Genomic DNA, 27,279 nt, shown 5'->3' with positions numbered 1-27,279 from the left:
GATGAGCTTCTGAATTGATCAGTTGATTTATTGAAAGCTACCAATCAATTAGCCGATCGATTAGGCTCAGTTTTGCTCGCGAGAACACAAGGCAGACGGAATCAATTGGTCAATCGATTCTGAATTTTCTGCAAAGAGCATAGAGGTGCTCTGAATCGATCGGTCGATTGATTCAAGCCTCCTCAATCGATCGATCGATCGATCTATTGGGATGTGACCGTTGCACAGGTAACAAGCGATGGACGGTTGGGATGGCGCAGATCTGACGTGACAATCGATTGGGAGCATGCTCAATCCATTGGGAGCCCTAGGAGTGCAAAGTATATAGTCGTTCGTGAGCTTCTTCTTTGCATCTCTTCTCCCGACCTACACACGACTTCTCCAACTACTTGCCGCCAGTTCTTGGAAGCTCTTGGAGACAAATGTTGTTGCACTTCCAAGGTTCAAGAGGCATCTACAAGCATCAAGTGAGCAAGAAGAAAGGTTTTTCAGTTGTATTCTTTGTATTTTCTTCTTGTGTTGAGTTGTATGCTTGGGTGAGTCTTGTACGAGGTTTCTCCACCTCCGGTAGATACCGAGAAAGAGTGTTTTCGTTTGTGGAGTGTGTGTCGCATGTGGATCCTTGGATTAGTCACCTCTTCTTGAGGTGGATACCAAGTAAATCCTATTTGTTAGCTTTGTATTGTGTTTCGTGTTCTTTCTGCCGCACCTCATCGTCAAGAAGCAAGCAACGAACATGCAACGAGCTATTCACCCCCCCCCCCCTCTAGCACCAAACGACCCTAACAGTCTCCATATATTTCATTGCTGAAAAGGTTCTCTTAGTAGTGGCAATAAAAACAAATAATATTAAAACAAGATGAATCAATCTATTTAATATAACATAAACTTTTGACTGTCCATTCTTAGTCAATTGCTAATATAACTCAACAAGTGTAGAAACCTTCAAATTATTCATCACATCAAGTTTATAATGTACTAAGTAATACTAAAAAAATGATGCCTTGATATGTGAAATCTTCAAGATAAAATTTCTTTACAAGTTTACAAATATCATCACTGTTAATTGATTCAAATGAATTTTTCAAATCTAAAGCTGCACTAAGAGAAAGAAGTTCCACTGATGACTCATTGAACCGAGTATTTAACTCCATTAAGATGAAATCTATTGCTACATTAAAAACAACAAAGTAGTAATGATGTTCAATTGTAGTTTGCTGACGAAAATGACCGATCTTATATGGACAATCAAGGTTAACTACATCAATTTCATTTCTCGAACAAAAAACTTTTACTTCATAAAAATATTCTTCCCATCTATATTTTCTAAGTTCTTGAAGGATAGTTTTGGTAGTAGAGACAAATGCAATAGCAGTCAAAATATCTTGAGATTTTCTTTGAAGAAATTGACAAAGAGTATATGTTGTTCTCATAATTTTATGCATTAAGTGTAAAATGAACACAAATTCAAAGCTTGTCATGTTTCTGTAAATCCCCTGAACTTTAGTCTTAGCTCTTCCATTTGGAGAATGTTCACTAAGAATTTCAAAAATTTTACAAGTTGCAGCATACATACCTATCAAGCTTTTTACTAAGTTATAGTGAGAACTCCAACGAGTAGTTCCTACTGTTGGACCGTTGGCGGCTGGATAAATGAGGGGGTTGGATAGCCTGCAAACACAAAAACAAAAACCAACCCTTCTTGAACTCTCAACAGAACACTTGCATAAATAAATTAAACAAATAAACTAAAAGTAAGAGACAAAAGAGATTTACTTGGTTACAACCGGGGAGGCTGTTAATCCAAGGAAGATGAAGCGCACTAGAATATCTCCTTCAGGCGGAGAAGCCTCTTACAGCATTTAAGCACAGAAATAGAAGCTCAACTCTAAACTTAAAGTACACAAGCGTTGAAATTACAATTATTGAGTTCGTTCTAGTTGTTGAAAAAATTTCTGGACCAAGGCTATATTTATAACCTTGATCGGGGAGCCCTGAGGGTTCTGAGCTCCCTGGGGGGATAAACTTTATTCCCCAACGTTCAGATCAAGTCAAAACTCGATCTGGTCAAAAAGTCAACTCCGGATGCCCGGAAGGGTTCCAGGTGCCCCGGAAGGAAAAGTCAACCCCGTTGACTTTTTCCAGCCTGGGTCTTATGCTCCGGCTCCGTTCGCCTCAGACCGAGTCTTCCGCTTACTTGGGTGATCTCTGTCATCCAGAATATGGCTCACCCGAACCCAACTTCCGGTCTTCTCGAGCAGACTTCTGCTCTGGCTTCTCGTCCCTCGGAATCACCGCGTGCTTCCTTTTCGTCCGCCAGCGTACTCATCCGCAGTCTTCGTCCCTCGGTCGCACCCCGTGTCGATCTTCTCGCTAGCTGCATCTCTTGCTCCTCGAGTAGTCTTCTGTTCTAGCTTCTTGTCCTTCGGAACCACCGCACACTTCCTTCTCGTCCGTCGGTGTACTCTTCCGCAACGCCTCGTCCCTCGGACGCACCGCGTGCCGTCCTTCTCTCTAGCTGCGTCTTTCGCTCGACTACCTGTGATCCTAAGTTCCTGCACACTTAGACACAAGGTTAAAAATACACAAGACCTAACTTAATTTGTTGATCACATCAAAACAACCTTGGGATTCCAACACTCTCCCCCTTTTTGATGTGAGCAACCCAAGTTAAGCTAGGGTAAAAATAGACATAAAAATAAACTAAGTAATTTTGCAATTAAGTGCCAGAAGATAACAAATTTTGTCTACCTCCCCTAGACTTATACTTTTCCTTCTCCCCCTTTGATCACATAAAAAAATGGGGTTGCAAAAAAACATCTAAGGGTTAAGACTTAGAAAATTTTGAGAACTTTGAAAATTTTTGTAATAATTTTCACAGAAGTAGTCTAAAAAAAAAATTCTAAGTATCGCTTTAGGTAAAAATAATTTTGACTTAGGCAATTTTGTAAAAATATTTTTGAAAATTCTAAGTAAAAATTTAAGCAGAAATTTTCAATTTCAAAAAAAAATTTAATTTAGGCACAAATATTTATTTATTTATTTAAACAAAATTCGTTCTCAAGTTATTGTCATTTCTTTAATATCATTATGATATCTAAATTTCCATTTTAATCTATCATAATTTCTCAAATCATAATTTTTCAGATTTAAAATAAAAAATATTAAGCATGTAGAAAATTCTTTCGACAACATAATTGGTAAAAAATCTTTCTAGAATGTTTCTAGTTTGCAAGATTCGTTCGACAAAGTATTTTGTAACTTACAAGAATCTTTTGGTAATGTTTCTAATTTGCAAAATTCTTTCAACAAAATGATTGGTAAACAATCTTTTGGCAATGTTTCTAATTTGTAAGATTCATTCGACGAAGTATTTTGTAACTCACAAGAATCTTTTGGAAATGCTTCTAATTTGCTAAATTCTTTCAACAAAAGATTTTCTAATCTGAAAAACTCTTTCGACGATTCAATTTTGAATTTGTAAAAATCTTCAGGCAACTTTCAATTGATTTAACCAATTGTTCAGAAGGTAGAGACCATATCTGACTTACCTTGTCAGTTGTTGATTCTCCCCTTGTTGTGTTGCTTTCTTCCGAAGTCTCTCCCCCTTCATTGATGCTCATCTAGGATAAGCTTTCTGTGTACTCGAGATGGAGTTCGACTATCTTGACAGTTTTTTCATTCTCGGACTGTTCTGATGGTGACTTGGTGTCCATCGAAGAATTATATTCGACTTCGGTTGGTTCTTCGTAGATCTTTAAGAACTTTTCCCAAAAAAATTTTGCGCTTTTGTATTCTCTGTCGATATCTTCATCTGGTATTACGCTTAGAAGATGAAATTCAGCCCGAGTGTTTGCCATCGATTCGTTACGTTGCTTCTCGTTCCAGAGATATTTCTTGATTTCTTCTCTATTCGTTGTCTTTGGTGCTTCATAACCAAATTTCATAATTAATGAAATACCAAAATCTGTGTTTAGATATACCTTCATGCGTTGCTTCCATAAAGCAAACTCCCCCTCAAATGTTGGTGGGTAGATGCTTGGTCCGACCATTATCTTTGCTTCGATTGGCGGTTAATCCTCCTGAAGTGCCTCGGCTCTGATACCACTTGTTGGATCGCGACGGCCGGCTAGAAGGGGGGTTGAATATCCTGAAAAAATAAAAGCAAAACCCTTCTCGATCTTTCAACAAAACACTTGCATAAATTATAACTTAAACAGTAAAACAGAAAGGATGAGGCACACCGTGATTTACTTGGTTACAACCGGGGAGGTTGTTAATCCAAGGAAAATAAAGCGTACTAGAATATCTCCTTCAGACGGAGAAGCCTCTTACAGCGTTTAAGCATAGAAACAGAAGCTCAACTCTAAACTTAAAGCACACAAGCGTTGGAATTACAATTCTTGAGTTCGTTCTAGTTGTTGAAAAAACTTCTGGACCAAGACTATATTTATAGCCTTGGTCGGGGCGCCCTAAGGGTTCCGGACGCTCTTGGTGGGATAAACTTTATCCCCCAACGTTCAGATCGAGTCAAAACTCGATTCGGTCAAAAAGTCAACTCCGGGCGTCCGGAAGGGTTCCAGGCGCCCCGGAGGGGTCCGGGCACCCCGGACAGCTCCAGGCGCCCCGGAGGGAAAAGTCAACCCCGTTGACTTTGTTAGCTAGAGCCCTAGAGTCAATCATTTGATGATTGTATTATGAACTTATTGTATCATATTCTATATAAATAAAGGTATTTGGTTTTTGGTTATTATACTTACTTGTATTGGTGCCAAATAAACTAAGTATAATAACGCCCTTGAGTAGAAGGTTCTTACCTATATCAATCGATTGGTTGAATCGATAGTGAGATGATATAGGGAACACTACTCTTAATCATTCTTAGTCGAGTATTAACATTCAGGGACAATGTTAATGCAATAAGACTAGCATGTAGGTCAACTCGATGACTTGATCTCACAAGTCATGGATATAGAGATATCAAGTTGACACATGGGTATGCATTAGAGAATGCATACTGAATGACCCGCCATGAGAAAGTATCATGGATCGTTATATGAATGTCATATACTTTCTCATGTGGCTATTAGTATGACTATTAGTCCTTAGACCTGAAGTCACCATGGTTCCCTACATAAGGAGTTATGTACTTTAGTTTCGTTAAACGTCACCCATAACTGGGTGGACTATAAAGGCGATTACTGGGTATGTAACAAATTATGCAGAGGGATGTAGTGATGTAGATGGGATCTATCCCTCCTATATGACGGGAGAGACATCGATATTCTTAATAGAGTGAGACCACAAAGTGCATGGTCATGCCCAAATGAGTCAATATGAGATATTGAGCTCATTTGATTGAGTGAGTCTACTTGGAGTTCAAGATTTAGATTGATTAGAGGATGACACGGTCTATGTCTCACATTGATCAATCTAGATGTCTAGGATAGAAGGACACTTGTCATATATTGTGAGGAGTCACAAGGTGATGTTAGATCTCAACATTCTTGTGACTTGGGTAGTAATGATGTGTTGCTTGATACCGCTCATTACTTATGCTCCTAAATGGGTTTAGGGCATTACCAACGTTACAAGAACCTATAGGGTCACACATTAAGGACAATTAGATGAAGATTAGGTTCATATGATGAACCAATAGGATTAGATTCATTTGATGAATCAAATTGGATTAAGAGTAATCCTAATTGGACTAATTGAGTTGGACTCAAGTTGATTCATGTGTTCAATGAGTCTAATTTAGCATATGACTCATTGAATCAATTTAATTAAATGAATTAGATTCATTATATTAAATTGGCTTGAATTAAATGGTTGGATTAGATCAACCATGAGAGAGATTAAGTCAAGTTTGACTTGATTTGAGAAGAAGAGGAAAAGTCAAGTTTGACTTGACTTTTTGCCACATCATTAGTGAGTTGGCAAGATGTGGACCAATGATGATGTTCCACATCATCATGGTTACTTAAGTGAGATGCCACCTCATAGAGGTTACAATTCTTCACTTTAATGGCTCCCACTTTAATTGCACTTAATGTGGAAATGGGGGTTACACTTTTTTGAAAGTGGCCGGCCACTATTGTGAGGGGATGGAATGAATTTTTCATTCAAGGCACATTCACTTCATCCTCTTTCTCAAGCTCTCCCTCTCCCTCTCCTCCTCTACCATTACCGAGACCCTTTGGAGTGCTAGCACACTCTAAGGCTCTCTCTCCATTGAGTTATTTGTGTGGATACATATAGAGAGTTGTCTACGTTGACAACTTCGAGATCCGACACCATTTGGACGAGCAGGAACGCGAAGGGCTTCGCTTCAAAGGTATAACCTTTTTCCTTTGTAGATCTAAGTGTAGATTTAGGTAAACTCGTACTCGTAGTTTTTCGAAAAATTTTATTCTTCGCACGGATCCATTGGCTAGGGAGATTCGGGGTTTCCACGACGCGAAAAGTGGTTTTCGCGGCCCGAAAATCCCAACAGTTTCTAGCCCGAGTCTTCTGCTCCGACTTCGTTCGCCTTAAACCGAGTCTTCCGCTCGCTTAGGTGATCCCTGTCATCTGGAATAGGGCTCACCCGAACCCAACTTCCGGTCTTCTCGAACAAGCTTTCGCTCCGGCTTCTTGTCCCTTGGAATCACTGCATGCTTCATTCTCGTCCGCCAGCCTACTCATCCGCAGTCTTTGCCTCTCGATCGCATCCCGTGACGACCTTCTCGCTAGCTGCGTCTCTTGCTCCTCGAGCAGTCTTCCGCTCCGACTTCTCGTCCCTCAGAACCACCGCATGCTTCCTTCTCGTTCGCCAGCCTTCTCGCTAGATGCGTCTTCCTCTCGACTACTTGTGCCTGCACACTTAGACATAAGGTTAAAACACACACAGGATCTAACTTAACTTGTTAATCACACCAAAATAACCTTGGGGTTCCAACACCTACTCGTTGCAAATTACCAATTTGATTGGCCCGACTTCCAGAAGCACATTCTCCAATTGCCAACATATACTCAATTTCATTTCTCTGTGCAGCATGTAACTCAACAATGTGCTTAGTAGCGAAGTGACAATATTAATAATATTATCCAAATGAGAAAAGAATGTTGGTACGGGAAGCATCCGACGATCGAACCTGAGTTTTGATAATGGCAAAGGATTTAAAGTTAAGGTGTGTTGTGATCTAACAAGTCTGTTGAGTGTTTCAAGAAAAGACCTAATTGTGGTTAGGCAGGTAAAAACCCTAGGGGGTGGTAACCCTAGGCCATAGGGGGTGATAACCCTATGCGGAAAGTCTTGGTGGGTCGAGTGCTTCAAGCAAAAGTCCTAGGGGGTAACCCTAGGTGGAAAGTCCTGGTGTCGCGAACCAGGTGAAAGACTGGATCAGCCGGGAGCGGAAGTCCAGCAGAAAGTCCGAAAGCATCAAGCACCGAGCAAAAGTCCAGTCGATCTGGAGGATCACACTGGCATCAGGTAAATCTCCTGAGTGGAGTAGGTAAGGACGCGTTCCCCGTGGAGGGAACAGTAGGCGTCGGGTCGACCTAGGGTTTCCGGTTGGAAATCCGAAGTCAGACCCGGACAGTCCGGAGACTGTCATTATATTCTGTTATCATATTTACTGTTGTTTTGTGCTAACTTTGGTTTGCAGGATATGTGTTTGGGACTAACACTTTTGCAGGACCAAAGGAGCATAAGTTAACCTCGGATGAACAGTGTTCGAGGTGCCTCCATGGGGCTTGGAGGCCCCTCGGGTGCGAGCCGAAGCCAGTTGTCCAGAATGGTTGGAGGCGCCTTGAAGGAAGCTCAAGGCGCCTTGAACAGGTGGTTTAAGGTGCCTTGGACAGTGATGAAGGCGCCTTGATATGGATAAAGGGTAGCGGTCAAAGCTTTATCGCAGAATAATTTTCGGGATAAAACTTAGGGATTCAAGGCGCCTTGGAGCTTGATGAAGGCGCCTTGAACACCCTTTATAAGAGGGTCTCGACCAGCAGCTCTCAATAACTCACTCCAAGCAATCCTTCTGCGACTAGCTGCTAACGACACGATCCCGAAGTGCTGCAACGACCCCCCGACGACCCGGAGCTCCGAATCTTCAGTTATTGATATTGTCGTCGGTATAATTTAATTATTTCTTATTGATTATTGTACTTCACTTGTAATTCTATTCGAGCTTATAGTTGTTGCCCACGGAAAGCGATTAAGAATTGCGGGCCTTTGAGTAGGAGTCGATCTAGGCTCCGAACGAAGTAAATTCCCCCGTGTCTCTGTGTTTGTGTTTCTTTATCCACTGCGTGTTTTTAACTCCGATAGTTTTACGAATCGAACGAAATAGCCGCGAGCGCTATTCACCCCCCTCTAATGCTTCTCGATCCAACAAAGAATTCCAAAATAATACTGACATCCTTAGGTGCAGAAACCAATGTTAGTTGTAATAGATGGGCAAAACAGTAAATATAATATGCATATAGACAATCTCTGAGAAATAATGTCTGAAGTTAATTTCATGTGCCATGCATATTACTAGCACCATCATATCCTTAGTCTCTAATTTTTTTAACATGAAGGTCATGATGAACAAGAACATTTAGTATCTTTTTTTTCAGATTCAATGAGATAGTGTCACTAACACTTTTGATGGCAAAAATCTTTTTGTTAAAATCCCATGATTGTTCACAAACCTCAAGATAATGGGCATTTGCTCTCATTTAGATATATCTCGTGCTTCATCAACAATAATACATAAGCATTTATCTTCAACTTCTTCACAAACCATCTTTCGTACTCTATTGGCCATAATATGTAAAATTTCTTTTTAAATTTCTGAAGCGATATATTGGGCATTTTTGGAGCATTCTCAAGTATAACTTTATCAATTTGTGTACTTATTTTTGCAAAAGCCTTCACCAATTCAAAATTTTTTTCATGATTAGATGAAGATAGAGATTCATCGTTACCTTTAAAAGCATAACCTCGAAGTGCTAGCCAACGAACAGTTATAATTGACGTCTTTAAACGCAAACGATTTTTCTCCTTTTCCTCTTAAGATTGGGCATGCATCACACTATCAATATGTTGCGAGGACTTCATCAAATTTTCAACCCTTCTCTCACACATAGTATGAGGTCAAGAGCTTGTAGAACCAATATGAGCAAGAAATGCACATGTTTTTTCTTGATTTACCCTTTTATAATTGTCAAATCTTTCATTGACCAATGCCGAGATATTAGACGAAATAACATCATTCAAAAAAAGAAAACAATAAAAGCAATATGCCTTATTTGTTGAAGGTGAATATTCTAACCAATAAAATTTCTAGAACAATTTTTTTTGAAATTGACGATTTTGACTTCCAAATTTTATAGCCATATACTCTAACATATCGGGTTGATAAGGCCTCATCTTTAGATACAAGCGTCTTATCTCATCTCATACATTAACATTATATTCACATATCTGCTTTCTTTTTCCTGGATCTCGTTCAATACAAATAGAATATGACTAATGGTCGTTAATGGGAGAGGAAATAGTAGGAATTTGGATACTAGAAATTGGAAGACTTTCACTATATTGAAGTTGCATTGTAGGGATGATTGAAATTGAAGTGTTTTCACTAGTTTGACAATCTCTCCTCTTAAAAAAAAGAGGTTATCTTTCCTTTCTCTGCAACAGATTGATGTTCTATTTTAAAATAATTCAAGTTATATCCCCAAATAAGTAATAAAATAATAATCATATAAATAAACAAATAATAAATCAAAGTACAATGAATTGTATACGCATATCTTGAGATAAATTATAAATTACAATTTTTACATAAATAAAACCCTAAAGTAATAGAGATAAAAAAATAACATAATCTACCAAGAGAACAACTTTAAAATAATAATTGATTACGACTCATACTAGAAAATAACAAAATTACAAAAATGAATGAAAAAGATAAAAGAACTTGCTTTATCGAGGTTAACATCTAAAGTAAGAATATCTCGATGCCAAATTAAGATCACACCAATGTTTATAATTTTAAATCTACAATACAAGAGACAAAGATGAGTGCAAGAAACAAAAATTCAAGTAGACAATAAGGCATACTAATAATTTCAATTTAGTTTTTTCTTGTTAACAACTCCACCAAGTACAGTAAAAAAAAGTGTAGTGTCTCTTATTCATTTAATAGATTACCCCGACAATGAGAGTAGAGTTTTAGGGTTTAATTGGTAAAACAAACTCTATAATAATCATGCTCTTTAATAATATGTTCTAGGAATTAATAGTTGATTAGTTAATTAGTCAAAAGTGAATAGAAGCAAACATATGAAAATAAAAGATAGGCAATCTGACATCAAATAGAAAAGGTGAAGTTTTTTTGTATAAAAAAAAGAAAATATGAAGCTTTCTGAGTTATATTTCTAGTCTGGAAAAACAACAAGCAAAGCAGCCAATCGAAATTTAAAACCATCATTAAAATGATACTAGTTCGGGCCTTTGGCAGTTTCGTAATTTGGCAATTGGCAACTAACTATTCTTTTCGCAAGAGCCGTCCATCCGCGGGAGAGGCTAAGAGGGCAGAGGTGAATGGTGATCTACTGATACATGATTTTAAGTCTTAACAGAACAACTAAGAACAGAAGAAAACTATAGTCTAGAGAGAATCGAAGAACTACCTTAGATCTAGATTCATCGTCATCAACTCGCTGTGGAGATCGTTGTCGTTGCTCGCTTGTTGTCACCCTTTATCATCGGCACGCCGTGGAGAGTAAGCAACGAAGGGAAAAAAAAACCTAAAACATTATTAAGAAAATGGATTGGGTAACAGAGTTGGCTAGGCAACTGGGCTGGGCTACAACCTAGTATAGCCCAGCACAACCCTTATGATGATTCGTCTATGCAAACTAAAGGATCGAAAGATGCGATAGAGGGAGGGGATGAATATCGTTTTTTAAAAACTTTTCTTTTGAAGCGTTTAAGACACGAGTAGTGCATCAAAAAAAAAAAAAATTAGTTTCGGTTACTTGATTCAGAGCCTAGGCCAACTCCTACTTTAAGACCCGCGATCCTTTATCGCACAGTTGGGCAATTCACTAAACCCTTTTTTTCCGAAATCTAAAAAAAGAAGCAATTCGTACAATGAAATATGTAAGATAGTAACAACCCACTATCTTACTTGAAATTAAGTACAAAGCAGGCTAAATAAAAAATATACCGAACAATTTAAGAAGTGTTGCAGATCGTCAACACTTGATCGAAGTAGTAGCTTGCTTGAAGAATTGCAGAGCAGTTGCACGGACAAGGATTTAGCACAGAGGTGAACTGGAAAACTGATGATCAGCCTTAGATCTTGAGCTCTTCTTTTATAAGCATCATTACCGTTCGGTCGACCGATCCTCGGGTTTGGTCAACTGAACACGCTCCCTTCCTTCTTCACTGAGATTCTATCTACGAGCATTTATGATATTTAATGGTTCGATCAATTGATAACCTTGTTCGATCGACCAAACGGTGCACTTTCTTCGTTCGTCGAGATCCTTCATTAATACGCCTTTAATGTGATGATCGTTCAGTCGACCGATCTGCCAGGTTTCCTTCTCTGCTTTGGCTTAGTCTGATTTATGCCACATCATCAAATTTCAATCAACAGATCATCTGGTTTAGTCGACCGATCAAGTTTCGATCGGACTCTGCTTTGCTTTGGTTTGAACTAGTCCGAGTTAGCCTTGTTCGATTGACCAATCCCTATGTTCGATCGACTGATAAGGCAGTTCCCTATAAAATAGAGTTAAATAATATTTTTCTACAAAACAAAGGTTAGCACAGTAATATAGTAAGATGCATGAGTAGTAACAGACAGTAACATTGTCTTGATCTCAGCTTGGAAATCTTCCTGATTTCTTCAGTTGGATCAGTGACTTAGGGTTTGCTCCTTTCCGGAACACGATCTCACTGTCGCTCCATCTAGTTGTTTATCTCAATATACCTGTCAAACATTAGTCCTCCAGACCTGTTTAAACTTTACAGCTTAACATTGGATCAGCTCACCAGGACTTTTCCTCGATCTACAGTCCTCCAGACCTATCGAGCTTCCTTGGCAAGTGTTGGATACTCGCGACCCACTTGGACTTTCTGCCTAGATTTCACGATCTGCTAAGACTTTCTCCAGGTTGAGTAAATAGTCTGCACACTCAGTCAACTTGTTAGATCATAACAAGACTTAACTTGAACCTTTGACAACATCAAAACTCAGGTTTAATTCTGGCACACTCTGCACCAATAACTTCTCCCTTTTTGATATTTAGCAATCAAGGTTCACAGTTAAATTAATAATATATGCAAAATTAAGTAAACAAGCATTCTTAATTTAACCCTCCTCCTGAGTTAAACAATTCCTCTTGAATTCACTATCTCTCCTCCCTTTGACATACATAAAAAATAAGGGAAACATTGACAACAAGTAATGAACTTTTAGAAACAAAATAGCTTGAAAAGTTTGAATTTGAAACTTTTAAAAGATATGGGATTTTGCAATCTTAGTAAGTTTGTGAAAGATCATTTGTTCAAAAAATATGGATTGATTTAAAAAGGCTTTGCAAGCAGATGGTTTTGAAGAAATATAAGTTTTGAATTGAAGTTTGTAAAACAAGAAAAAGTTTTAAGATAAGTTTAAATTTTTGAAAGTACAAGATAAATTTTTGTAATATATTTAAAAGTTATGAAAAAAATATGATAGAGATAAATGAAAAAGATAAATTTGAAAAGAGATAAATTTTGTAAATTGGATACAGAGAATTTGAAAAAGATAAAGTTGAAAATAATAATTTAAAAATAATTTTGAAAATTTAAAAGTTACATTTGAAAAAGATAAAGTCAAAAAGAATACTCGAAAATAATTTTAAAAAATAAGTTTGGAAATTTTTGAAAGGTAAAATTAAAGAATAAATTTAAAAATTTTGAAAAGAAAATTTGCTAAAAAAAAAAATCGCATAAGGATAAATTTTGGAAAAATAAGTTTGAAGTTCCTCCTAAAATTGACAAGTACCTAAAAGTTTAATCATGATTTTTTAAAAACTAGAAAAATATCCTTATGATGAAATGTCCAACCTTCATACCTAGCTGACTACTACAAGATAGTAGCTGGTGATTCAGGTTGATCAATTTGAGCATTTGATTCTAACTAGTTTGTTACTAGCTAGATTACTTAAATTGATCAATGTAATTTATTTAAAGTCCAGATTTATAGCGATACACTGACATAAACATTTGAAATCTTAGGCTAAGTCCTAAGCATCCTACATTGTTCTATGTTTCAAAATACATAAGCAAAGTATCCTACTGTTTTTGTGAAATGCTGGCTGCTAAAATTATAGGAACATTCAATTCTACGGTAAAACCTAGGCTACTCCAAAAGATAAAATATTTTGAAAACAAATTTTGAAAGAAGAATTTTAAAAAACTGCTAAGTAATATTTTTTAAAAATGTGTTAAGAGATAAAGAACACTATTCTATAAAACACATGCCTAAATCAATTAAAATGTAAAGTAAAAGTCACAACCAAAAAGTTCTCATAACTAGAAAGTATAAAATCTAATTATATAGTCAAAGTGTCTGAATAGCAAATACATCATATTGAGGTTGATGGATTGTGTATAGATAAAAAATAATCAAACATCTTAGCCTGCTGTGCCTTCAAAGTGTCGACTCGTTTAGGTATGTCCTGACGGAATTCAGCTAGCTATCCTTGAAACATGGTCTATAATTAATCGAATCAGCCAAATATGTTGTCACGCAGAAAGGTTGTAGATGGTGAAATAGGCGAAGAAAGAGAAGAAAGGAAGAAGATGCTTGGATGAGACTCGGCTTCTGCCCGAGTGTTCGTTTTATAGACCTCGATCGGTCCACTGATAATTGGTTCAGTTGATCGATCCCTTAAAAATGCCGCGTTTTCGACCAATTAGATGTAGTGGTTGGTTTTTGGTCGATCGAACTGATTTTTCGATCGACCGATAAATTGATTAGGACAAAATTTTTTGCACAGTAGATGATGTTGAATTTAGGTTTTTAGTCGACTGAACCAACGCTCGATCGACCGAATAATTGAATATGACTCAATTTTCGACGATGAACTTATATTTTCGATAGACCGAATCAATATTGAGTCGACCGAACAAATAATTGTTCGACTTATTCAATTCGGGTTGTAAGTCAGAGTAAATGCTATATTCGATCAACCGAATCGTTCGTTCGGTCGACTAAATCGATTTTTTTTAAAGTTAGATTTAGTCTAAATTAAGTTTTGTTAATTTTTAGCTTTAATAAATTTTAAAAATTTTAAGTAATGGTTTCTAAGTTTTAATTGATAATTTTACTTAAATTTTTAAGTAATAGTTTGTCAAGTTAATAGTTTTAGTTTAAGGTAAGTTTATTTTAAGTTTGAATTTTAATAATTTTTAAGTTAAAGTTTTAATTTAAGTATTAATTAATTTTAGATTTTTTAAAAGTTTTTAATTAGTTTTTTTTAAATTTAAGTTTTAATTAGTTTTAAAATAATTTAATTAAAATTTAAAAACTTAATTAAAATTATTTTAAAATTTAATTATTTTAATGGGCTACTCCATATTGATTTTATAGGACATGACAGTCGCCCAGCTAAAAGGTCAAAAATAGATTTAATCAGATTAATCGATCAATTAAAAAAATTAATCCAGTTAATTTAAAATTTTAATTTTTAAAAAATATGATAATGAAAAATATCAAATTAGTTATTTTAATTTTCGAGTGAACTAATCTATATTTTATATTATAATTTTTATTAAAAAATTCAGTTCAGTTAGATTAACGGTAAATTAGAGAAAAATTCCCAATGATAATCATAACTTTGCATGCAATCCCCATCCTAAAAAACTTTGTTTCCACTCCCTACATGCAAAATATTACTTGTTTCAACTCCCTCATGCATATATTGATACCTAAATTGCCCCTCAGATTTTTTAGGTACAAAAAGTCTAAAATTGAGTACAAAAAGTCTGAAAACGAGTATAATTCTTCTTAAAGTCAGTACTTTATATTATAAATCGAGTATATTTTCTATCAAAATTATCCCTTTTATTTTTTAGGTATAAAAAGTCTAAAAATAAGTATAATTCCTGTTAAATTCAGCACTTTACACTATAATCTAGTATTCTATACTAGGATCGAGTATATTTTCTATTGAAATTAATCCATATTTTTTAGGTACAAAAAGTCAAAAATTGAGTATAAAAAGTTCGAAAATGAATATAATTCTTCTTAAAATCAGTACTTTATATTAAAAATCGAGTATATTTTCTATTAAATTCAGCACATTAAACTAAAATCGAGTATATTTTGAGGTGAAAAAAGAATCGTACTCAATTTAATAAAAAATATACTAGATTCTAATTTAATATACTAAATTTAAAAGGATTTATATTAATTTTTGGACTTTTTGTATCTAAAAATATCATGAGCAATTAGATAAATATTTTTGACTGGGGAGTGAAAAAAAAATTTTTCATGGATAAAAACTACATGTAAAATTATATTTATCAATAGGGAGTGCATGTAAATTTACCCTTACCCTTAGATTAAACCCAGCTCTGTTTGAATAGTTTTCTCCGTGCCAATTTTTGCGGCGGTTTTGGCAATTTTCTTTGACCGCTGTATCTCAATGCAAATCCATGTGCCACGAAATCTCTTATATTCGGAACACACAACCCAATCCAAATCCAAATCCAAATCGAAAGCGGGCTCTGAATTCCGAAAAGACGAAACAAGTACGTTGAGTTTAATTGCCGCAGGCAGACTCGCCTCCTCGAATGCAAGTCAACCACCAACTCGGCCGAAGTAAACGCATCGCAGACTCCAAGGTTTTGCCACACTGCACGACGACATCAAATATCCTCCCCGCGACCCTTCTTTTCACACGTCCCGCTGCTGCTGGAGCCATGAGAAAGGCCCTCGCCTTCTCTCTAATGCTGCTGGCGCTGCTCCAGTCGCTGCTCTGCGGCGCTTGTGCTCGCGACTTTGGAAGACTCAGTGAGCATCAAAATGGAGTACTACGCCCAGGGGCAGACCACCACCACCACCACCACGAGCAGCAGAGCAGGGCTGGAGCTCTGGGCGAGGAGAAGAGGAAGGTGCGCACGGGGTCGAATCCCCTCCACAACAGATAGAGAAACCATTCAATCTTTTGGTGTTCTTTTGCAGTAATGTCTTGGTAAAAGGAAGAGTTCTTGTTGCTTAGCATGACAAACTATCTACTCAAATTTTCGATCGTGTTTTCTTCATTTTTTATTATTATTATTATTATTATTATTTTACCTCCGATCCGTAGGGCCTGCCCTGCGAGAACAGCACGTTAATGAGCCTTGGAGAAAGGAGAGCAGGCAAAGGACGTAGAAGAGGCCCTGAGCCTAAAGAGTTCTCGAGGGCCTTAACGGGTCTGACAAGTCCTCTCAAAAGAATGGCATTCTTCCAAGAAGACTGTGGCACATTTATTGCCTGTTGCGTCATCGATTGGGTTGTTGTAGAGCGATTTGTGCGTTATTACTAAAAAAACTAACGGGATGCGATTTTCTTTACGGATCGGACGTGGTAGTCAAAGAACGGATCGTCTCCAAACGGATCAGGCTCACTCGACTTGTTAAGTTGCGCGTGACCTTTGATAGGGTGGAGTTTATGAAACTATTTTTAATCCAATTAAATTAGGATGTTTTAAAATTTAAAATTTTGATTTGAATTTTTAATTACAATTATTTATTATTGTTGTATTTTAGATAGGAAAATTGATATGAGTGCTCTTACAATGACTACTTCTACCTATCTTGAGCTCCTTCCTCTCCCATTTTATCTCTTCACTAATTTCATTGTTGGGGGAGTAGCCAACAACGTAACCCCTAAGTGACATTTATTGATCTTCGGTCTAGAAGACATCATGCCACCACCAATAAAAGAAAGGAGGAAATAAAGAAGGGATCCGAACAGGTGAAAAGATATACAATTGGATGGTCAAATGTGAAGTCTTCAAATCTTAAGGTGTCCTCACATATTGGAAGGGAATGAATCAGGAACACTTATTCAACTTTAATTGAACAATCTTCCTAGATAGGGAGCAGGGTATAATACCAGGTAGTATTAGATTATTATTATTTTTTATTTTTTTCTCAATAAATTTAGAAATAAAGAAACTTTTGTAAAAAATAGATATAGAAAAATCATTGTTATGAATACATTTAATTTTTACACGAGTCGTTCCATCTTTGTGAAAAAAAGACAATAAAAAAATGGTTGGGATAAGTGGAAAAAAAATTATGCAGCAAGCTTTTAATAAAAGATTGGAGTGGAGATGCGCAGAATCGAACTCCGTGTCTCTCATATGCAAAACAAATGTTCTACCAGATAAGCTACAATCCCTGTTGCATGTAAAATTTATAAATTAATTAATATATATGTATATATTATGTTATTTAATTTTAATTTTAAAATTAAAATTGGAGACGCGGGGAATCGAACCCCGTGCCTCTCGCATGCGAAGCGAGCGCTCTACCATATGAGCTACATCCCCTAACAATTTTATCCTTATATATATATATATAAATATTATATTATATAATTTACAAATTAAAATTGGAGATGCGGGGAATCGAACCCCGTGCCTCTCGCATGCGAAGCGAGCGCTCTACCATATGAGCTACATCCCCTAACGATTTTATTTTTATAATTATAAATATATATATATAAATTATGTTATATAATTTACAAATTAAAATTGGAGATGCGGGGAATCGAACCCCGTGCCTCTCGCATGCAAAGCGAGCGCTCTACCATATGAGCTACATCCCCTAACGATTTTATTTTTATAATTATAAATATATATATATAAATTATGTTATATAATTTACAAATTAAAATTGGAGATGCGGGGAATCGAACCCCGTGCCTCTCGCATGCAAAGCGAGCGCTCTACCATATGAGCTACATCCCCTGACGCTTTTATGTAAAATTTAATTATATATGTATAATTTATATTATTTAATTTATAGGTTGGAGATGCGGGGAATCAAACCCCGTGCCTCACACATGCAAAACAAACACTCTATCATACGAGCTACATCCCCTAACATTTATATCTAAATTTTCTATTTTTATATATATGTATAAATTATGTTATTTAACAAATTAAAGTTGGAGATATGTGTTATCGAACTCTAGGCCTCTCACATGCGTAGTCTACCATATGAGTCAGTCCCCTAAAGTTGGAGATACGTGTTATCGAATCCCAGGCCTCTCACATGTGCAGTCTACCATGTGAGTCTTTACAAATTAAAGTTGGAGATACGTGTAATCGAACTCCAGGCCTCTCACATGCGCAGTCTACCATATGAGTCAGACCTCCAAAGTTGGAGATGCGTATTATCGAACCCCAGGCTTCTCACATGCATAATCTATCATGTGAGTCACACCCCCAAACTCTGCATAATCTTCCATGTATTTATTGTTGATCTATTATTTACAACTACTATCTTCCAAATCTTGATATGCCTTGGTGAAGTCCTCTCGGGATGATCTAGTGGTTAATGTATGAGGTGTTGCCATCATGAGGTCTGGATTTTAATCTTGGTATAGCCGAGACAATGTCTACCTTATATGTCAGTTACTATTCCAATGGCTAACAATCATCCATAATTTACCTCCTCTATGTTAATCTTGGGACGAATTAATGGAAGCACTAGGGGTAAGCCTAGTCGTTTTTTGTCAACTTGATTTGCCTTGGTGAAACAGAATGCAAAGACTTTAATTTCTGTGTTGTTTTATAATTCAATCAAATTCTCTTTGATTCAACAAACAAATTATCAAGTGTCTTTGCAAGTTATCAAATTTCTTGATTACAATTTGCAATGTCCAGTGTCGAACAAGCACTATTTATTTTGGGAAGAATAATGCTAAGCCATAAGACAACTAGGAGAAACAATTACAACAAGCCTACAAACCGATCGATCTTGTGGTTAGTTTTTCCCAGAAGCAAGGATGATGTCACACAGCAATACAGATTCTGTGTTGATATTACATTAGATTTCTTTAGCCAACTCAACTATCTTGATGTAACTGACTGTGGTTTCACTCCAATCTTCTTCCATGAAACAGTGGGCATTATCTGAGTTGTGTCGACTCGATCCTTATATTTAATGGCAAAGTTTAGCAATGAATCCAAAAGTGAATCAGAAAGCAAGTGCGGCTGAAGGCCTAGCTCAATCAGCTTAGTGTGCTTGGCATTGTAGTAGTGTTCTTCTGCCTCCACCCGAGGGTTTGGTACATTCATTGTCTGCACATCCAGTCCCAGCTTCTTTCCCACAGTTGTGACCAAGTTGGCAAGATCGTTGACCGAGAATTGCTCAGTGAACTGGTTAAACACTCGGAATTCACCTTGCTTGGCTGGATTTGCAATCGCCAATTCAACACACTGTACTGTGTCCCTGATATCCAGATATCCTCGTGTCTGCAAAGTGATATTCAAATGGGAGTTACACAAGAAAAAATTGTATATGACTTACAATGATAGAATTGTCATTTGACCTGACCACCCTTGCCATATACAGTAAGAGGGTGTCCCACTGCGGCTTGTACACAAAACCGATTCAGTGCTGTCCCGAACACCCCATCATAATCGAATCTGTTGTATAGCTCTTCGTGCATCTCAGTTTCATCCGTTCGAACTCCATAAACAACGCCTTGGTTCAAATCTGTAGCCTGGATCCCCCAAGCCTTGCAAGTAAAAGCTATATTATGAGAATCATGCACCTTGCTTAGATGGTAAAAGGAGCTGGCTTGCTTGGGATAAGGTAATGTGTCAGTTCTTCCATTGTGAGTTATGGTAATATAACCTTCCTCAATATCGATATTAGGAGTTCCATATTCTCCCATTGTCCCAAGCTTTACTAGATGACACTCCGGGCTAAATTCCTTGATAGCAAAGAGAACATTAAGAGTTCCAATCACATTGTTATGTTGTGTATACACAGCTCTCGACCGGTCAATCATAGAATAAGGTGCAGATCTTTGCTCACCAAAATGAACAACAGATTCAGGTTCAAAAGCTTTAAAAGCTTCAGCAAGGAACTCAAACTCACATATATCACCAATATAGAGTTGGATGTTTTTGCCTGTGATTGATTTCCAACGTTGAATACGATTCTGGATGGAAGATATCGGTGTAAGGGAGTCAATACCAAGCTGGTGATCAAATAGGCGACGGACAAGATTATCAACTATAGCAACCTCATAACCTTTATTTGAGAGGTGCAGGGCAGTTGCCCAACCACAATAACCATCTCCACCAATAATCATAACCTTTTTGGATTTGGAGAATGGATCACTTTGAAGGGACCCAGACAACAAACTTTTCTCAACTTCTTGGTTCATGGGGGCAGCAGTAGCTCGTACAATTGATAGATTTTGTTGCCTAACTTTACGGGACCTAAGGATCTTTCTTGAACAACTGTCAATTTGGAATGGAAGAGAGTAGCGGCAGATTGCAGAACATGAACCAGTACTTCTAACAAAGGTTTTGGTTGCTGGGAAAGAGTTCATGTTGCAGTGGGCTATGGCAAAATGAGCCATGGAAACTCTGTAGCTTCCTTTTTTCACAGGAAGCAGATTATTTTAATCAGAAAACCTGCAAATACAAGTTCAATTTCTATACAAAGATTAAAAAAGATGATCATGCACAACACTTTGTTGTGAGACAACAAATAACTAGGGATAGAATACATGGCTTAAAGAAATCAACGTAAGTTTCATACTCCATAATTTGGAAGGGATAACATACATTGATGGAGAAATAACAATCACAAATACAAAAGCATGCAGACTGTTTTCTGAGTTCATTTAATTAATATGGAAACATATACTATGAATTTAGAACACTGAAACAAACTAACTTCCTACCTACCATTAGATACAACATCATGAAATGAAAAACAAAGGTATGCTACCTATTTCAGCTCTCTTTTAAGAAGCGACACTTGAAGGGTGAATTTGATATAAAGACACAGAAAATCCAAAACTGTTTTGGGAGAAAACATTTAGTATTATTTAGGATACCTATTACATGGGTAATTATATCAGAATGCTGACACAAAGAAGGCGGAAGAGATTGCAGCTTATCTATTTATATGAATAAATAAGCACTTCTAATATGTTACAGCAATAATATTTAAGTAGAGTAACCATGAAATGTATTGTTTGGATCCTTAACAAACTCAAAGAAAATGCATCCCAAAAAAAGTGGGAAAACAAAATGCCACATGAATTAGTTTTTAAAAATCTATCAACTATAGAAGATTAACCACAACATACTGTCTCAAGCTAAAGTCACCAAAATTTCAGGCACCAACTCCTGCTGCTAGGACACAGTTTCATATTCTAGTGTCTACGGAATCAGCAAGTAACTATCTATTAATCAATATTTTGTAAATTGTTTTGGTGAACAATAAAATCTTTCAAAGATCGAAGCTTACTCGATCCTTTGAAAAAACCCTCCCATCAAATAACTAAGCACACAAACTCTCGTCTTTCTCACAGTATACCCACAAATTCGCAGCTTAGCTCAGGTAAAGAGAAAGGCTTTCACGACAAAAAATAAAGGGAAAAGAAGACCATGAGTCGAGGGAAATCTTAATGCAGCTTCTCGTCAAAATGGAGTCAAACTTACAGTTCTACTCATACTCAATCAAACAAAAAGGTAAAGAGCAAAAATAAAAGAGCAAAGATCTGACCTTTTTTCTCTGGAGGGAACAGATAACAGTCCGCCGTGATCTAAGTTTCGTTTAAACCGACAAACAGGGATCTGTGATAGAAGAGAAGCGAGTAGGCTAGAGATTTCGAAGCCTGGAACGTGAAGGCATGGAGATCTGGGTAGGGTTGTGCGGAATGGGTGAAATCAGATATGCAGGAGGATATTCTTCGAATATCATCAAAAACATCGATATCATAACAACGTTACGTTCTAAATCGGACAAGCCGGTACGTTATAACGCTGTTATCTCGGACAGATAAATTCTGCCTCTTCTGTAACGGTCTCTACTGACCTCTCATTGCTGTTCGTACAAGAGAGTGCAGGTTCAGGTCTGCTCCAGCCTCTTTTCTTCGATACCTCAGCAACACCAGCCCTGTGGAATTCATCTGATGAACTGTTTGATATGCTCAGTGTTTTGCTCGTTTGTCGCAGCGATGCGTATGCTGCATTTTTATTTTCATTTTCATTCATTAAGACTGTGCTCTATGGATGGGGTTGCCAGTCGATATGCTCTTTTTCATTTTGTTGTTGCATGAAATTTCAGACGAGACGATCCTTTTGCGCAACAATTCATTCTTAAATACAGTGAATGAATAGGAATGTTTGAATAGAACCAACCCTCGAAATGAATGCTAAAGACACTCAAGTCGAATCTGAAAGGTTACTGAGTAAATTAAGAAGAGGGGGCCAGGAGAGGAGAGGCGTTTAGATGCCTAATCTCAGGTTCAAGACGGCGTTCGGGCTTCGGTCGTCGGTGCTTTCGGGCGGCGGCGGCAAGTTGAGATCGAGTATGTAGCTCCTCGTAGAGGAACAGTCCGGCGCAGGTTCCTCTAGTTCTTGGTAATCCTTCTCCCGGTGATTCCTCTTGTGCCCGCCAACTGCTTGATCGGAGGAGAAGCCTTTGGAGCAGACGTTGTTCCGATTCCAACTGCTTCCCAACGCATCCATGGCAGAAAGGGGAGTGGCGTCTCTGGGAGTGCCGCGGGAGAGCAAGAGGAGGACTGAGGCGACCTCGTGCTCCTCGGCAGTGAAGCACTGGTCGTGTGGGGGCGGGCGGCGGAGGTGGAGCGGTGGGTTGATGCCGCGCCACTGCCGCTCTGGGTGGCAGCGCATGTGGCCGAACAGGGCCTTACAGGACGAGAAGCGCTTGCCGCACTCGGTGCATGGCGGGGTGGCAGTGGCGGAGGAGGAGGTGAGCTCTGGCTTTCTGCGTGGCGCCTTGGACCTCGGCGGCAAGGTGCTGGCGGCGAAAGAGCTGGCGGAGGAATGGTGGAAACGCGAGAACCCATGGGGGATCTTGTAGCGAGGCAGAGTTATGTGGCTGCTCCGAGCAAAGGCAAGTGAAGGAGGAGTGAAGCAAGGAGGAGGAGGAGGACGCGGCGGCGGGGGGCGGCTGAAGGTGGAGGAGGAGGACACTGATGCGAAAGCCATGGATTCAGAAAAGTGGAAAGCATGGGAGAGAATGTGACTTTGAACCGCAGGTAGTTTGGGCGGTTACTGATCATCCAAAACTTATGATGAGAATCGTTGGCTGGTTATTTTCAGGTTCTTTTAGGTTTATAAAAATTGTATAAATAATGCATCACCTGCATTAATTTATATTAAATTAAATAAACTACGTGATGAATTAAAAACCTTTTTTCTTTTCTTTTTTAATTCTTTATTTTTTTATTTATCCTAGTATCTATATAATAAAATTGCAAACCCAATTCCATGCCTATTATTTGGAAGCAGCGTGGCAGCGAACTGATCACCGGCACCAGCCCAGAAGGGGACAAGGTGCGCGCCTGCGAGCTTCTTGTCTACTGAGGACAACAATACTAATCTCATAACAGCATCTTTATTCACTACTACTGCAGCTCCAACACAAGGAAAGCTTACAACACCTACGATCCATGCCACATGAAATCCAAACTACAAATTTTCACACTAAGCAGTCATTTTGTAGCATCAATACAATAAATGTGTTTCATAAGTGCTTCCAATGAGATGATAAGGAACATTTACTTGAGATACTTGTGAAACCAATCCATTAAATCCTTGTGTGCTTCTTCAGCTTTTGCGACTGCTGCTTCATTGTTGGTGTCATATCGAACAGTCCATCCATGAGCAGCACCAGCAAAAATCTTCACGAAACTGTCCACCTGAGAACAATACCATGAAATAGTGATACGAGTAATTGTTGTCTAACCAGTTCATCGCATGTAAAGTTTAGATCTCCAAATTAAAGGTACTAGTTTATAATATATAGCTACTTTCAATTCAAATTCACTTCTACTCGATTCTTTTAACTTAGAGAGTGGGGGAAGCAGAGTAAATCCGGAGCACAACTTAGACACATTCAGAAATTAACCTCTAATATTCATCCCATTTGGAATTCCACGAGACCCAGTATTGAGTGAAAGGGAACATGCTTCATAGAAGGGGATGTATTGAGTGAAAGGGAATATGTTTCAGATAAAGGGATATTCGTCCCATTTGGGAAGTGCAAATTTGATCTCCAAAGTGGACTATTGAAACACTTCTAGTAAAGGAGACATACCTCAGTTTTTGTGGATAGGATTTCCTCAAATTGCTTTACTAGTTCAGCTGGAGTTATGCTGTCAGTCTCAGCTGCTAGTATTGACGTGGGGCGTTTTATCTCTGGAGGCAATTTCAGTGATAATTTCCATTACAATATTAGTTGCAAGTAAAATTCATATAAAGTGCAGCAGATGATGCAGATGACACTTCAGTCACTCTTACAAGTTGCAAATTGACTAACTAGTACTATTGCAAGCAGCAGATTAGTTACCAGTTATATCATCTAGTTTAACCATTGATGGGTGTAGCATTACCACGGCCTTGACATAATCAGTCTTTGCGAGTTCAGTGACCACTTTACCTGATGAGTGATAAGATATCCGAAAAAAGTTGAACCGAGGATTTGTAGCATTTAAGGAAATAAGTAGAGGTAAAGAACTTACCACCCCAGCAAAATCCAGCAGCCCCAATTGCCTCTATGCCTTTACTTTTCAAATATTCAATTACAGATTTTGCATCTTCAAAACCTTTGTCCTATACGACTTAAAAGTTGATTATAGCTACATTAAAGATAAGCTATCTAATTAAGATAGTAGACATGAAACCAAAAAGCTAGCGCACAGAAATACTGATAAATGTTCAAAAAAAAAAAAAAAAAATAGTAGACACAGAATCAAAAAGCTATCGTACAGAAAATAATAATAAATGTTCAAGAAATTTGAATATTTTAACCTAAAGTGCTTAAGAGAATGACAACGAAACTTACATCCTTAGCAAAGGCAAGAAAAAAATGCTATCAAATGGAGAGGCCATGATAAGTGTGTTAAGAGAAATTAATCATCCAAATTTTTAACTCAAGCAATAAAGATGAAAGTTGCTTCCACATAATATGCACATATGATGGACTATCAAACTCTTGAATCAGATAAGAATTTCACCATGTAACAAATACAGACCAATAGTCAGCAAATTTCTTCGTATAATAAATCATATAGCCATCTTGTTAGTAATCAAACCAAGGTGTTTCTAAATAGAATATGTGCATTTATCCAATAACCATATATCTTCTATTATGTAATCACTATTGTTTAAGCCTATGAGCTCCAAACACACAAAAATGGAAATATGTTGTACACTAAATATACAATGGAGAGATTGTCATGGATCCCATCTCACTTGTAAAAGAAAAGTTACAGATATTTTTTTTTCGCCAAAAGGAGTAACAACATACCGTCCCATGATTTTCCAACCACATCATTACAGGTTTCTCAGGATTTGGTGCATAGGGATCCCCATAGAAAAAGTCAGGAACTACCACAAAGAATCCAGCAGCTGCAACTTTATCAGCTAGTTTCCTTCAATCAGAAGTAGATGTATGTCAACTTGAACAAACTAAATTTGCAAAGTTTAGAGCATTGACAATAATGTGGAACCTTTTATTCATGAACAGAGCAGCAAATCATCATCAATAATTAACGATGAACAAGAAAATGCTGTTGGTCAACAAACAATGCCAATTCTAGACAAGTTAATTCCTGCTAAATCATCATCTACACTAATGCTAAATCACCTATCAGGCAACAACATTTCCAAGTGGTGGACTTGTTGACGTGCAACATTCAAGTCCATAGAGACAAGTTCACATTTTGGATCATCCTGATTGAGTAATGGGTAGGCTCTATAGAGTACAGAAATCTTTATGGATTGAATGAATTAGAAAGCCGTTGCGATGATAATGGTCCATGATTGGCAGAGAATTCAGAGACAGGTCAAGATGGACTGATAATGTTGCAGGTGTAAAAATGCTCCTTTTAGAAAAAGTATATTTATGATGCTAAGGTACAACTATAAATTTAAACACTAAATGAAACAAAATCTCTTCCATTTTTTTCATCTTCACCACAAAAGGTTCCCTAAGTGATATTGGATGTGCCCATTTGGGAAGGAGCTATAAGGTTAACCCTCTACAAAAAGTGTCATTACATGGATTTGAACTCGAACACATTGGCAAAAAGTGCAAAAATCTTCAGGATCTAACTCACTTCTATTAGAGAAAGCAATTGTTAGTAACAAAATCCTCTTTAACTGTTATTAGCTTGCTGGTAACACAAATTTTTGCTACATACCTCAAGTTCGGTGCTTCATACCCTGCAAAAAGATGAAATTTTTCAGGGAAGGCATTCTAATACAAGACAAACGTAGTGAAAACATTATAGCAACGAAGCTCATATAAGGCATACGTATGTACAAATGAGGTCACCTCCTCTCAATGATCCGTTTACCTACCTATCAGTCTACCACGTTATAAATTAGTTCACATTAGGGGTTTTAACGAAATGTCGTGCTTACAATATAGGGTAGAGACTATGAGTTGACCTCCTAATCTTCTACATGTTGGAGTCTTAATTAACACATGAGAATCTGACAGATTCAACAAAAAAAGCTTTCCTAAAAACGAGAAGACGAGAGAGAGAAAGGGGCGAAGACATACCGTAAACATCGGAGACCAGAACGACGGCGGCCTTGCTATTGGAAGAGCCGGCAGTGTAAGCCTTGAGGCCGCCGATGCTCTCCACGACGGATCCTTGGCCAGAGGCAGAGCTCAACGCCGGGGGGTTCTCGCAGCACTGTGCGCCTGCCATGGCCGATCCAGAGGAGAATTGGGAGGGAATGCTAGTTGTGATTCGCGAATGTCGCCCAATCCTAAGGAGCACTCAAATACTGGATCGGAATTCGGAATCGGATTATCCAAAGCCAAAAGGATTCGTTGCATTTGTATTTACATAGCAAATCGTGCAATTCTTGTAATCGCCGTCAATCGATAAATACAAGGCGGATGAAATCAGAGAAGCGAGATCTCATGAACTCATTTCCAAACTCGAAGTTGGGTCATTTTTGTTTTTTGTTTTTGCAAATGACGCACCTTATTTGCCATAATAAAAATAAATT

The 27,279-nt window shown here is 37.6% G+C and overlaps 3 protein-coding genes and 4 non-coding genes across 8 annotated transcripts; all 7 read right to left on the bottom strand.

The window, feature by feature from the left end:
- Positions 1-17,504: 17,504 nt before the first annotated feature.
- TRNAA-CGC lies at positions 17,505-17,577 on the bottom strand. Its single transcript has one exon. It is a non-coding gene; the product is annotated as a tRNA-Ala (tRNA).
- A 63-nt stretch (positions 17,578-17,640) lies between these two features.
- TRNAA-CGC lies at positions 17,641-17,713 on the bottom strand. Its single transcript has one exon. It is a non-coding gene; the product is annotated as a tRNA-Ala (tRNA).
- A 69-nt stretch (positions 17,714-17,782) lies between these two features.
- Positions 17,783-17,855, bottom strand: TRNAA-UGC. Its single transcript has one exon. It is a non-coding gene; the product is annotated as a tRNA-Ala (tRNA).
- A 69-nt stretch (positions 17,856-17,924) lies between these two features.
- TRNAA-UGC lies at positions 17,925-17,997 on the bottom strand. The gene has a single exon. It is a non-coding gene; the product is annotated as a tRNA-Ala (tRNA).
- Positions 17,998-18,870: 873 nt separating this feature from the next.
- Positions 18,871-21,971, bottom strand: LOC121975354 (UDP-sulfoquinovose synthase, chloroplastic-like). 2 transcript variants are annotated; one of them, XM_042526955.1, is made up of 3 exons: positions 21,789-21,971; positions 19,587-20,687; positions 18,871-19,509 (listed from the first exon to the last, which is right to left on the bottom strand). In XM_042526955.1, the coding sequence occupies exons 2-3, from the start codon at positions 20,628-20,630 to the stop codon at positions 19,105-19,107; spliced, it is 1,449 nt and encodes a 482-aa protein (XP_042382889.1). In that variant the 5' UTR covers positions 20,631-20,687; positions 21,789-21,971; the 3' UTR covers positions 18,871-19,104. The 2 variants fall into 2 exon arrangements, with proteins under 2 accessions (XP_042382889.1, XP_042382888.1); XM_042526954.1 differs by lacking the exon at positions 21,789-21,971 and having other exon boundaries at positions 19,587-20,706.
- Positions 21,972-22,366: 395 nt separating this feature from the next.
- LOC121977662 (zinc finger protein ZAT3-like) lies at positions 22,367-23,282 on the bottom strand. The gene has a single exon (XM_042530118.1). The coding sequence runs from the start codon at positions 23,236-23,238 to the stop codon at positions 22,513-22,515; it is 726 nt and encodes a 241-aa protein (XP_042386052.1). The 5' UTR covers positions 23,239-23,282; the 3' UTR covers positions 22,367-22,512.
- A 346-nt stretch (positions 23,283-23,628) lies between these two features.
- LOC121975353 (endo-1,3;1,4-beta-D-glucanase-like) lies at positions 23,629-27,041 on the bottom strand. Its single transcript, XM_042526953.1, has 7 exons — positions 26,822-27,041; positions 26,457-26,478; positions 25,562-25,685; positions 24,774-24,864; positions 24,602-24,691; positions 24,350-24,450; positions 23,629-23,951 (listed from the first exon to the last, which is right to left on the bottom strand). Exons 1-7 carry the CDS (start codon positions 26,970-26,972, stop codon positions 23,811-23,813), a joined length of 720 nt encoding a protein of 239 aa, XP_042382887.1. The 5' UTR covers positions 26,973-27,041; the 3' UTR covers positions 23,629-23,810.
- Positions 27,042-27,279: the final 238 nt, after the last annotated feature.

This window comes from Zingiber officinale, chromosome 4B, assembly GCF_018446385.1.
Source record: "Zingiber officinale cultivar Zhangliang chromosome 4B, Zo_v1.1, whole genome shotgun sequence".
Taxonomy (NCBI): domain Eukaryota; kingdom Viridiplantae; phylum Streptophyta; class Magnoliopsida; order Zingiberales; family Zingiberaceae; genus Zingiber; species Zingiber officinale.
This window is presented reverse-complemented; position numbering and strand designations above follow the sequence as displayed.